At 33.9% G+C, this 12357-nt stretch overlaps 1 protein-coding gene across 1 annotated transcript; it reads right to left on the bottom strand.

Moving 5' to 3' along the window:
• Positions 1 to 3087: 3087 nt before the first annotated feature.
• On the bottom strand, positions 3088 to 4251 carry LOC145946242 (uncharacterized). Its single transcript, XM_083055768.1, has one exon. The coding sequence runs from the start codon at positions 4249 to 4251 to the stop codon at positions 3088 to 3090; it is 1164 nt and encodes a 387-aa protein (XP_082911894.1).
• Between the last annotated feature and the right edge of the window lie 8106 nt (positions 4252 to 12357).

Genomic DNA, 12357 nt, shown 5'->3' on the forward strand with positions numbered 1-12357 from the left:
AAGCAGTGGTATCAACGCAGAGTACTATTGCACACCGTGCTATTAGACACATAAAGTTGCGCACAGTTCTTTTGCCCACTGTTCTTTTGCGCACCGTGCTGGTAGGCACCCCTACCGGCGGGGTGGGTGCGGGAGGGGGGGCGAAGGCCCCCTTGCACCCCCCCCCCGCGCGCGCGCGCGCGCGTGTGTGTGTGTGTGTGTGAGTGTGTGTGTGTGTGTGTGTGTGTGAATAGAGCATGTGTCGCGCATTTTCGTGTCCAATTGCACGGTATGCAAACGAACGGTGCGCAAAAGAACTGTGCGCAACTTTATGTATCTAATAGCACGGTGTGCAATTGCAACGTGTGCAATTGTACTGTGCGCAAATGAAGGCTTCTCAATTAGATTACCAATCACCACCAAACGATTTTCTCTCATTTAAGACCAATTTGAACAAAATTGGTTCATTAATAATATAATATATTTGGTACGGCTAATTTTACAGCCATTCCCGCGCTACTTAACCGCACATGATTTTTTTCATTTATTGGAGGAACTATGGACCACCAAACGCTGTAAAGAATGCATTTGTGACCACCTAACGATTCTGCATCGAATAAGCCCTGATTTAACTCGATTAGACTAAAAAAAAAATATGTTCGGCTAACTTTACATCAAAATTTTAATTATTTAATTAATTAAAAAACTATTAACTACCAAATGTTTTAATTAGACTACCAATCATCACCAAACGATTTTCTCTCATTTAAGACCAATTTGAACAAAATTGGTTTATAAATAATATATTGGTACGGCAAATTTTACACCCATTCCTGTTACTTAACCGCACATGATTTTTTTCATTTATTGGAGGAACTATGGACCACCAAACGTTGTAAAGAATGCATTCGTGACCACCTAACGATTCTGCATCGAATAAGCCCTGATTGAACTCGATTAGAGTAAAAAAAAAAAGTTCGGCTAACTTTACATCAAAATTTTAATTATTTAATTAAAAAAAAACAATCAACTACCAAATGTTTTAATTAACTACCAATCATCACCATACGACCACCAAACGATTAGATAATTTTAATTTTAGAAAAGTCAAAGTGGTTCGGCTAACTTTACGGAGCTGGACGTATGAATATATCTGGACGGAGCTTTCAGGCGCGGGGGGTGAAGATTTTAGGGGAGGAGGAGGCCGCCATATTGTCTGGCGACATTAGTGCTGCTCCATACGTATAGAACAGTGTCACTGAATTATTTTATTGTGCGAAAATAATTTATTACACGAAAATATTAAAAAATGCCGCTTTGTGTTGCAATCGGCTGTTACAACAAAAGTTATCGCAAAGCTAATGATAAAAATCTAGTCTTTCTTTCCCCGAATCCAATAACACAATTCTTTTTCATCAACCAACTGAGATGCAGTGATATATTTTTGTTATTTATATGAAGAACCGTAATTCTCATGATTCAGATTTTTTTAAACGAATTAAGAACACTTTTAGCTATAAAGTGGTCTCGTGGTATTACATATATATGATCAATATTGTTATAATAAAGTTGATTTTAATGTTTATGAATGTAATTCATATATATATACTATATATATATACAGGGGCGTAGCCAGATTGAAATGCTAGAGCAGGCAAGAAAATTGGCAGGAAAAGAATTAAGACGGACCATACATTTATAACATTTTTCAACTTATTATTTCAGTTAAAATTATTTTTTGGATTAAACAATTAAAAAGTAATACGCAGACAAAAGTATACACATAATTTAAAAATCAAAAAATAAAACTTTTTAGTTTAAGTATTAAATAAATTTTAAATAATACTAACCAAAAGAGAGAAAATAATTTAGTTAAACCAACCAAACAATATCTTTAAAATAAAAATAATATCTTTAAAATAAATATAATTATAAAAATATCACAATATTTAGGAACATAAAAAAACCATTTTATTGGTAGGTAGTACCTACTAAGTACTATGTATAACTATAGTTATCAGAAAAAAATAAAAAACGAAAAAGCTAATTTAAATTTCATCAAAACCTCTTGCATCTAACGCATGTTTCCATGATCGAAATCCTGATTTAGTAAATATTTTCTCCTTATTACCAGGTGTCTCAAATTGCATACAAGCATAGCAAAATGCTGCATCTCTCTCACGTGAGTATTGCAACCATTGAAATTTAGAGAACCAATTAACTTGAAATGAACGAGAATTTTTTTTGGGATAATTATGTAGACATATTTGCTTTATTGGTTCTCCCTTCCGAGGTAAATCTCCTGGGGGTATCAAAAAGTTTTGTACGTTTTCTTCATTAGTATCGTCTACCTCCACTAACTCATTTAACGATGATGTACTCGTAGATGGTTGTGGACTTATTTGGACTATATCTTCTGGTTCTGGACCAATTTTTTTTTAGAAAAAAATTTACGAATATCCATAACTAAAAATGGAAAATATTCTTAATTTTTATCCAATTTTAGTTAAAATCATGACGGGAATTTTTTGACCCCGTTATCTACAAAACTTTTATTATAAACTTTAATATTCTTTTTAATACATAAATTTTTCATTATTTTTTTCTATCCATTATCTTATTTATTGTACAGTCATTTTTTTACAACAAAATATAATATTTTTAAAGCTGTGAAGAAATAACATATTAATTCATATTATTCAAAAATAATAATGGAAAAAATATATTTGTTTTTTAGTAATTATAGGGTAAAAAATTCCCTGTAATTTCGTGATTGCTCTTATAAACTTATTTAATTTTTAAATAAGTAATAACTTACTTAAATAAAATTCAAATTTGTTTTACGGAGAACCTGTCTTACAAACGCTTCTTCACATACTAATTTACGCAAAAATAAAATAATACTTAAAACTCTTATATCAAGAGAACACAGTTACTGTGACAAAGATAAGCAGCGATAGAAAAGCCCGAAAAGCCGCCAAAGCGGGCCGCGTCTGGCTACGTAGAACAACTTCTTCTTCTTCTGTATTGGCTGCTTGAGCTATTTATGCTCATACACCATTTTAAGACATGGTATTCAATTAGAAAGTATATGAAGTCAGTAGTAATTTATATAATGATCTTCGATTGTTTGACAAACCAGTGCAGCCTTTTATAGATTCTTGGATTATTGGAAAAAGCCAAGTCAGGAATATCCAGGTCAATGATCGGTTCTATAAGATGTATTGAGGAGATGAGTCTGTTGGAAAATTCAATATGATTAGGGCAGTCAAAAAAGACGTGATTCAAATCTTGAAAAGGGTGTCCACAAGGACACTCAGGAGAGACAACAATATTCTTTTCCCATAAATGACCATTAATAGCAACATGATGTGATCTGAGTCTGGAAATCAGGACAATAGTCGAACGCATGAGATCAGTACTGAGATAATTATACCATGGAGGAGAAAGCACCGATTTGATTAAATTAAAATATCTAGCGCCTTTATATTGACTTTGGGACAAAAGAACACTAACAGCATCCTCCTTAGCTAGAATCTTGAATTTAGAGTACAAATTAGTATAATGACATCTACAGATAAGGAGAGGATCAGGAAGGTGCAAAGACTCCTTAGCCAGCAGATCTGCCCGTTCATTACCAACAATACCCCTATGATTGGGTATCCAAATTATATTGACATCAATGTTATTTACTTTACATTTATATAACAAATCTCTAACTTTCATAATAATCGTATGAGTATTACCCGCCAATCTAGGGTTCCGCAAACTAGAAAGAACACTTAAAGAATCCGAGAAAATTGCTGCTTTGGCAATACAATGATCTGGATCCAAAATGATGTTAATAGTATGAAGGATGGCATAAGCCTCCGCCTCGAATATAGAACAGAAATCATTTATGCGGGTTTTACATTCCAATCCGATATCCGGGGAGAAGATAGCATAGCCAACCCTGTTCACAGAGTCCTCTCTCGAACCATCAGTATAGAAGGAAACTCCACCCATACTACGCCTCAAATAATTCTCAAAAGAGTCCGGGATGCTTGATTCCCTGTGAAGCTCAAAGCCGAGTTCAGTATCAATGCTAGGTTTAAAATGACAAATATCGTATGAAAAACTCAAATATCCCGGAAGACGGAACTCCTCCATCTGAGAATAGAGCTGAATATTTTCAAGAGTCCTCACCAAAGGACCAAAATCAGCTCCGTCAACCTCAGGCAGATTAGAGATCTGTTCTATGGTTCTTTTTAAAGGGTGAGATGCATGAGCCATAATCTTGCAAAGAAGCTTTCTCGTAAGAAATTGCCATCTTGAAGATAATGGGTGCTCACCATAAATATCCAGCATTAGTTGGAGTAGTACACATCATACTCAAAACAACCCTTAAAGCGGCGTATTGAAGTCTACAGGCTCTAATGTATATTATCGAATCAATAGGATGAAAAGCCTGACATCCCCAGTCCAGGATCGGACGAATGAATCCCTTGTAAACATTAAGGAGAGTACTAGGATGAGCCCCCCATCTAATTCCAGAAATAGCTTTCAAGATGTTAATTCTGGGAATAACCCTGCTTCTCAATTGGTTAATGTGAGCCCTCCAATTTAGTTCAGGATCCAAATAAACCCCCAAATATCGCACAGCCCATGAAAAAGGAACAACCTCACCTCCAATCCCGATGTCAAACCGACCATGCCCGATCAACAGACGAGTGTTTCTAGATTTTAATGTAGAAAGAATCGTACAACAAGATTTGGCAGGAGACACACTCAGTCCAAGTATTTTAAGAAGAGGATTCAGTTTATCCAGAGCGAGATTCAGTTGGTCTCTAATGTTTTCCACTACAGAATTCGAGCAATAAATAGCTATATAATCGGCATAAGCAAGAATTTTAACTGAATTGGGCAAGCATGAATTAATAATAGATATGTATATATTAAATAGAATAGGGCTAAGAATAGATCCTTGAGGGAGACCCCTAGATGTCAGTCTTCTTTGCAATGCAACACCGTTAGCAAATCCAATAAGATGGCGACAAGAGATGGTATCTTTAATAAACTTCAGAACCTTGCAAGGAAGACCAAATTTCCTCAATAAGATGAACAAAGCGTCAGGAATAACATTATCAAAAGCCCCAATCAAATCAACAAAAACTACACCGGTAAGTTCCTTTCGCTGATTGGCCTGATGAATATCAGTAATAAGAATTGATATGTTATCCATACAGGACAGACCTCTTCTGAATCCGTACTGAAACTCCTGAATTATGTGATTATTCTCAGCCCACCATTCAAGTCTTTTATGAATAAGTTTTTCAAATAATTTATGAAGATTATTAGCAAGTGATATCGGTCTTAGAGCACCTTTATTCCCAGGTTTAGGAATGAATATAGTGAAATACTCACTCCACTGCCTAGGGTATATACCTTTATTATAAAACATGTTGAAGATTTTCAAAATCAATAAATGAGTATCCGCAGGTAGCTTTTTTATAATCTTATTTGATATAAGATCTGGACCTGGTGATGACTTAGCCTTTAGAGAAGAAACAACTTCTTCATATTCCACAATAGAAAAGGGAACCAACATAAAAGATGCATTGGATCTTGTGCCATTAAAAGGCAAGTCAATAAGCACATCTTCATCCCTCTGTGAGAAGGGTCGATTCAATGGGGGAACCAACCTATCAAATGCAGCCTCAAATTCCACCTCCGATACCGCAATACTACTGGACCTACCGCTTTTCCTATTAGAGAAAGCCCTAATGTATGACCACACTTTAGAAATAGGTGTATTGATGTTAATAGAAGAACAAAAATTCCTAAAAGATTCCTTCTTTTTCCTAGAAAAAGCTTTAGATGACGCCTTACAAATATCAGAGTATTTTTGAAAATTCGAAAAAGATGGACATCTCTTGAATTCTCTAAAGATTCGATTTTTATTGTGTATTATATCTTTGCATTCATCATCCCACCATGGAGCAGGAGCCTTTTTCCGTATATTGTTGATGTTATGACGAACAGCACCAGCTTTAAATAAAGCTTGATATAGATCAGAAATCAATTTATTATAAGTACTATTGAGATCCCTAGGGTTAATTACAAAAGTCTGAATGAAATTAATACATTCTCCCTGGAATACATGCCAATCGACACTGACAGTAGAAAAGGAAGGCCTACCAAAATCAACATCAGAGCCGGAAATGAAGTCATTGATCCAAGTAATAATAGGAAAATGATCACTACCATAACCGGAAGACAAAACCTTCCACTCACAGGCATGCGCAATTGGAAGTCAACGTAATGTCAAGAGCAGATGTCACCGAAAGATCGGCAGAGGCCCATGTAGAACCACCCCTGTTGTGACAAAAGAGGTCCACATTATTGATTGCGGCCTCCAATTTCCCACCCTCAGTATCCGGCCCCAGAACTTGATCAGACCAAAGAGCACTCTTACCATTCACGTCACCACATAAAATAATAGGAGAATAACCCTCACAAATTTGAAAAATCTCAAGCCAAGCACCCGAATTAGTATAAGGGTGCTTGTTTCCACGAGGAGGGCTATAAACTGAGCAAATAAAGATGTGCTTATCCGTACCAAGCCACACCCTACCAAGAATGATCTCAATCTCATTTCTAGAAGACACATTATTCAAACGCGCATCATTCACCAAGGAAAATCTAAATTTTCTATCGATCAGGATAGCCACTCCACCACCCTGTCTATTACGATTACGCGAAAATATTTCATAGTTCGCGAAAGAAGGAGGAGAAATCTCATCACTAAGTCTCGTTTCACAAAGAGCAGCTATACCAATTTTATATTTTTCCAATATATACAATAGATCAGGAATCCTTCTCAACAACGATCGACAATTCCATTGCAAAACATTAACAGAAAAACAAGCCATAACAAAACAAACAGAAATATAATATATATAGAAATTTAAGTAAAAAAGATACTACTGAGAAGAGCCTGGCCCATCCCAGTCAAAATATCCTTATCTACCTTTTGCAACGATTGATGCTTATTCTGATAATCCGCTATCCATTTATTCAAAAAATCAATATTTAACTTGGAATTTAATGGATTCGAAACTTGCATAGCAGAAGATGGGGAAGAATATATACTAGGTAGATTCTGAGAAAAGGATAGACTATTATTATTTTTATTTAAATTTGTCAAATTAGAAGTAGAATTAGATGATATTGACTGATTAGAGAGGATTCCTTTATTAATGGAGGTAACAATTCCATGATTATCTTTTTTCTCCCTTCTATAAGTAGAAGGAGGAGATTTCGTTTTAGACGAAGGAACATCCTTTGGAGACGGACTGAAAGAGTTCTCAGCCCGGTTAGGCTTAATCACATCAGAAAATGATCTCACCGAAGTATTGAAACCAGATGATGATGACGATCTATAAGGAGTAGTTAAATTAGATGGAAGAAAATCGTACAATGTAGGGAGTGGAACTCCGTAATCCACATTAAGTGGTTTTACAATATTATTCTCCTTATTGCGTATCAAAACCTCAGCCTCGAACTGCGAAACATTATGGAATGCCATAATTTTTTAAATTTCCTTTTGTTGAATAAAAACTGGACACTTGCTAGAAGAAGCTTCATGTTCAGTATCACTAAGCTTATGTCTGCTACAATTAATGCACGAAGGCTTATTGGCTAAACATTTCGACCCTTCACCATGAGTCGAAGGATTTTTTCCACATCTTGCACAAACAGCGTTGTTATCAGAAGCGCGACAGAACCTTGAAATGTGACCATATCGTTGACATTTGTCACAACGTTTAACTCTTTGTATAAAAGGACGCAATACTAATCTCTTCCCCATATAAATAACACTAGGGGGGACTACAGAAGATCTAAAGCGTACTATGTATGAGTCAGAATTGATATAATTAATAGTAATAGAATTATCATTTTGTTTTTGACGAATAGGTCTTTTTAGTCTAGTGACCTCAAAAGGAGGAGTCCACATAATACTCCACTCAGGAGGAGGTCGAAGATTATCAATAATTTCCTGTGGAGTATCGTCATCATCAATACCGCGAATAATATACTGCTTAATAACCTTGAAATTAGGGACATAAGCTATCCATCTTTCTCCCGGAAAAATTTGTACAGCAATGTTATTGAAATTCTCGACAAATTTATTTGCAGAATTGCTATCACTGAATGAAACTGAAAATTTGTTTCTACCAATAGTTTTCAAATCGAAAGCAGAGTTAAAATAATTAATATTTTTTGATATTCTCTTACCCAAAGCTATTATTCCATAAGATCCGGTCTTAGATTTCTGATTATTCAAAGTATTATTATTATTATTATTATCGTTACCTTCTTTAGCAGAGTCTTTATCAGGCGCCTTAACCTGATACATAGCACAGATAAGAAGCTGTTCCATATGAACGAGGAAAGGAGGCTTAGACTCCAGAGAGTACTTATTTATAAGACGCGAATCAGGTGCATCCAAGGGATCCGTAGATATCCTTTTACCAATTGTCTCTTAATGAGATACCTCAGATAGCCTCTTTTTCCCATAGATGATGCGTCTTACTCCCTCCTCCACTGAAGCCTGCGAATTAGAATTTGTTGGATTATTAGATCCAAGTTGTTCCGAAATGGTAAAAGATTTATTTTTATTAGGAACAGGCTCAGTATCCATATTGCTATCTAGATCACAGACAATTATCACAGAAAAGAACAGAGGACAGGATAGAGAACAAAGAGAGAAGTAATATGGCCGAAAAAGGCAACTGCGACACGTGGCAAAATACGTGGCGAAAGCACGTTAGGTCAAACAATGTATAACGGTAGAATAAACCGTGGTCAATAAAAGAATAATTATAGTATTAAAGAAATGTTTATATAAAATCAAACAATATCAAGGAAGAACAATCGCACTCCGACTCCACCACTCAACCCGGACGCGAGATCTCCTTCCGAAAAAGCCTAAAATTAGTAGAACAAAGAAAAACCGACGCGAACTACACAGAACACCGAAAAGAAAGATAATAGGAGAAGACTCACTCAATCCAACGAAGCGCGTCGCGGTCTGATGATAAAAAAATAATAATGAGTGATAATTATGAAATAATATTATTCTAAATAATGAAATATTATAAATAATTTCCGAATAATTTATATTATAAATAAATATTATAAATAATTAAATAAAATATTATAAATAATTTGCGAATACTTTAATAAAAAATAAATAAAATTATTTATAAACAGCTAGATTTTTCAAGAGCAGGCAGAAAAGTTACAAGAGCAGGCAAAGCTTCACTGGCCCCCCCCTGGCTACGCCCCTGTATATATACATATATATATATGTATAAAATATATTTAGGTATAAAGTTATTTTCAATAATTTTTCAAAAATTTTAATAAATTATATTTTATATAATTATGACTTTATAGCTTAAAATGTTTTAATACGTTTCAAAAAAGCCAAAATATGAGGATTATGGTTCTCCATACAAACAATAAAAATATATCATATTTTGCATCATTTATATTAAAAGATATAAACTTTTAATATAAACATAGAAAATTATTTTCAATTGCGCACAATTGTTGAATTAATGTTCTATTCTATAAAAGTCTGTTCTCATGCAATGGAAGTAGAAATAAAATATCATGATATGTCACATTTCAAACAGAGCGCCAAAATGTCGCCAGACAAGATGGCCGATCCCCCGCCGCGCCAGTATCGGTCCCCTCGCTCTAAAACTAACTTTACGCTCCGTCCAGATATATTCATACGTCCATGATACAGACTCTCTAGGGCTGCGTTCGGAAACGTCACCCGAGTGCATTCCCTCTCTTTCTATATCACTGAGAGAGTAGTGATATAGAAAGAGAGGGAATGCACTCGGGTGACGTTTCCGAACGCAGCTCAAAGACAGATAGACCAACGAATAGGTTGTTTCTGATTGGCTGTCGCCATTAGTATGAGAGAAAACCGGAAATCTGAAACCATGAAGAATAGAGATAAGGAGGCCGAACTATGTGTTTGGGATGTGCGACCAAAACCGAGGCCCGATAGTAGTACCTATAGGTACCTATAGATGGCATTGCACTCACAAGATGCTCGTTAGTTTGAGAAAGAGGAGAGATTGCAGGATGTAGAGCAAGAAGGATAGAGAATGACTAACACAAAACTCCACCGTGTACGTGTGAGTCCCGTGAGGCAAAAGCGCAACCTTGCGGAGTATTAATAAACTACAATTAGGCTCGACATTTGGTCGCACATTTCGATAATTCCTCAATGCTAGTTCGGCCTCCTTATCTCTATTCTTCATGTCTGAAACAAAGAAATGAAAAAGAGAGAGAAAGTACGACATCTGTGTTATTTTTATAATTATGTATTTTATAAAAGAAATTATATATAATAAAATTAAAAAGTTAAAAAATTTAAAAAGTTAAAAAGTTTATATTTTTATTTTTATGGTAATTATATAATATAATTAATTAATTAATATTAATAATAAAACATAATAAATAATACTAACCTAACCCAGATAGCCAAATCTGTCAAGAGCATGTATTAAAACTGTGTGCTATATATTTTTGCCAGCAAAAAACTGCAGATTTTATACAAAACTTGTTATATCAGATAGTGATAGCAGAACGTTGGCAGAAATGTTATAAAATCTGCTGACATAATTTGGCAGCAAGTCAGTAGCAGAAATCAAGCAGGATTTGTATAGAATTATCATAGCAGATTGGTAGTAGAAACCGAGCAGGATTTGCGCAACGCAGTTTGGTGTCAGATTGACGGCAGAAATCGAGCAAGATTTGCGCGCGCACAATCTGATGGCAAATTGACAACAGGATCTACATTTTGCAGTTATTTAATAGTTCCTTCACCTACCGCTATGTGATGTATTTTCTCGCAATCAAATTTCTGTTAAAAATAGATATAAAGTCTGCAAGTCGTGGTTATTAATAAAAGGTCAAAAGTATATTTTTCTATCAGTTTAATTTTTGATATCTGACAAGTCTAACATGAGAATATTAAACTTATTAGAATCAATAGGATATACATGAAAAATTATCCATTTACTTTCTATTTAAAGCATAAAGCAGAATTTAATTCTCATATAAATTATATCTTAAATTTTATAAATTATATAAATTTAATTATTTTTACAATTTATTTTATTAATTTAATTAATAGATTAAATTGAACATTTAATTGCTATGTGAGATATAACTACATACAATAAAATATGTTATACATTATAAATATCATATTTATGAAAAAAAAAATTATAAGTAGCGGATAACACGTCTTATGCATCTGTTATATTCATCGAAAAATATTGAATTTTATTATACTTATATATTCAAATGGCAAGGAACTGTGCAGATCCTGTTCAATTTCTGCCGCCAATCTGCTATTAGATTGCGTTTGACAGATCTGTTCGGTTTCTGCCGCCAATCTGCCATCAACCCAGGTAGAACATAAAACTCATAATGACGTCATAATGACATCATCATGATTTTATTCATCACTTAAAAGTTATCTGGACAAAAATGATTCAAAAATGATTTAAAGATGACAAAAGTAATCATTAGATTTAAATCCCCTTAATATAAAATAATTGCATTATATGACTTTTAAAAAGTTTATGTTGCTTGAATAATTGTTAGAATATGTGTGAACAATAAATAAATAACTGTAATATATGTATAAAAAATTTTTTCCAAAATCACTTTTAAATGACGTCATCATGATGTCATTATGAGTTTTATGTTCTACCTGGGATATGTATTAATATTTTGTATAAAAAAGTACATGTGTTCGTAAGAAGTGGAAGAAAAAATGAAAAGTTCTTTTACTCTACTTTTGATGTAAACGATGCAATCAATACATTTTTTAAAATACACATAAAGAAATGACTCAATTATCTAAAGTTTATTCAAACTGTTTACTTTTTGTGATATTAAATAATTAACTTATACATGTGATCGATCCAATGCTACGTGCCAGTGTCGAGCCGACACTGGTTTCCGACATTGACCTGACATTTAAAAAAAAATATTTGTATATCCATTTCGAAATTTTATTACTTTTTTTAAACTGAATTTGTTTCTTAAGATAATTTTTGAAAAATTATATATTTGTGCTGGTTATGACATATACAGATATAACACTTATATTAAATTAAAAAGTAGTCTACCACGTAAGGCAGTTGGCTCACGATCCAGAGGTCCCGAGTTCGAGTCCCACCAAGGTAAGTGTGTTTTTCAAATACGAAAAAACATTTAATCCATTATAAAACGCTTAATTTTCAGATAGAATCATTATATAAGTTGCATGTAGTTAAAAACAAGTTAAAAAATTTCAAA

The sequence above is a fragment of the Prenolepis imparis genome, unplaced genomic scaffold, assembly GCF_030444845.1.
Source record: "Prenolepis imparis isolate NDT839.2.m4 unplaced genomic scaffold, iyPreImpa1.0 SCAF_15, whole genome shotgun sequence".
NCBI classification, from domain to species: Eukaryota; Metazoa; Arthropoda; class Insecta; order Hymenoptera; family Formicidae; genus Prenolepis; species Prenolepis imparis.

What these genes read in the sequence shown, in the direction of transcription:
- LOC145946242 (XM_083055768.1), bottom strand. Translation starts at nt 4,251, where the DNA reads ATGGCTCATGCATCTCACCCTTTAAAAAGAACCATAGAACAGATCTCT.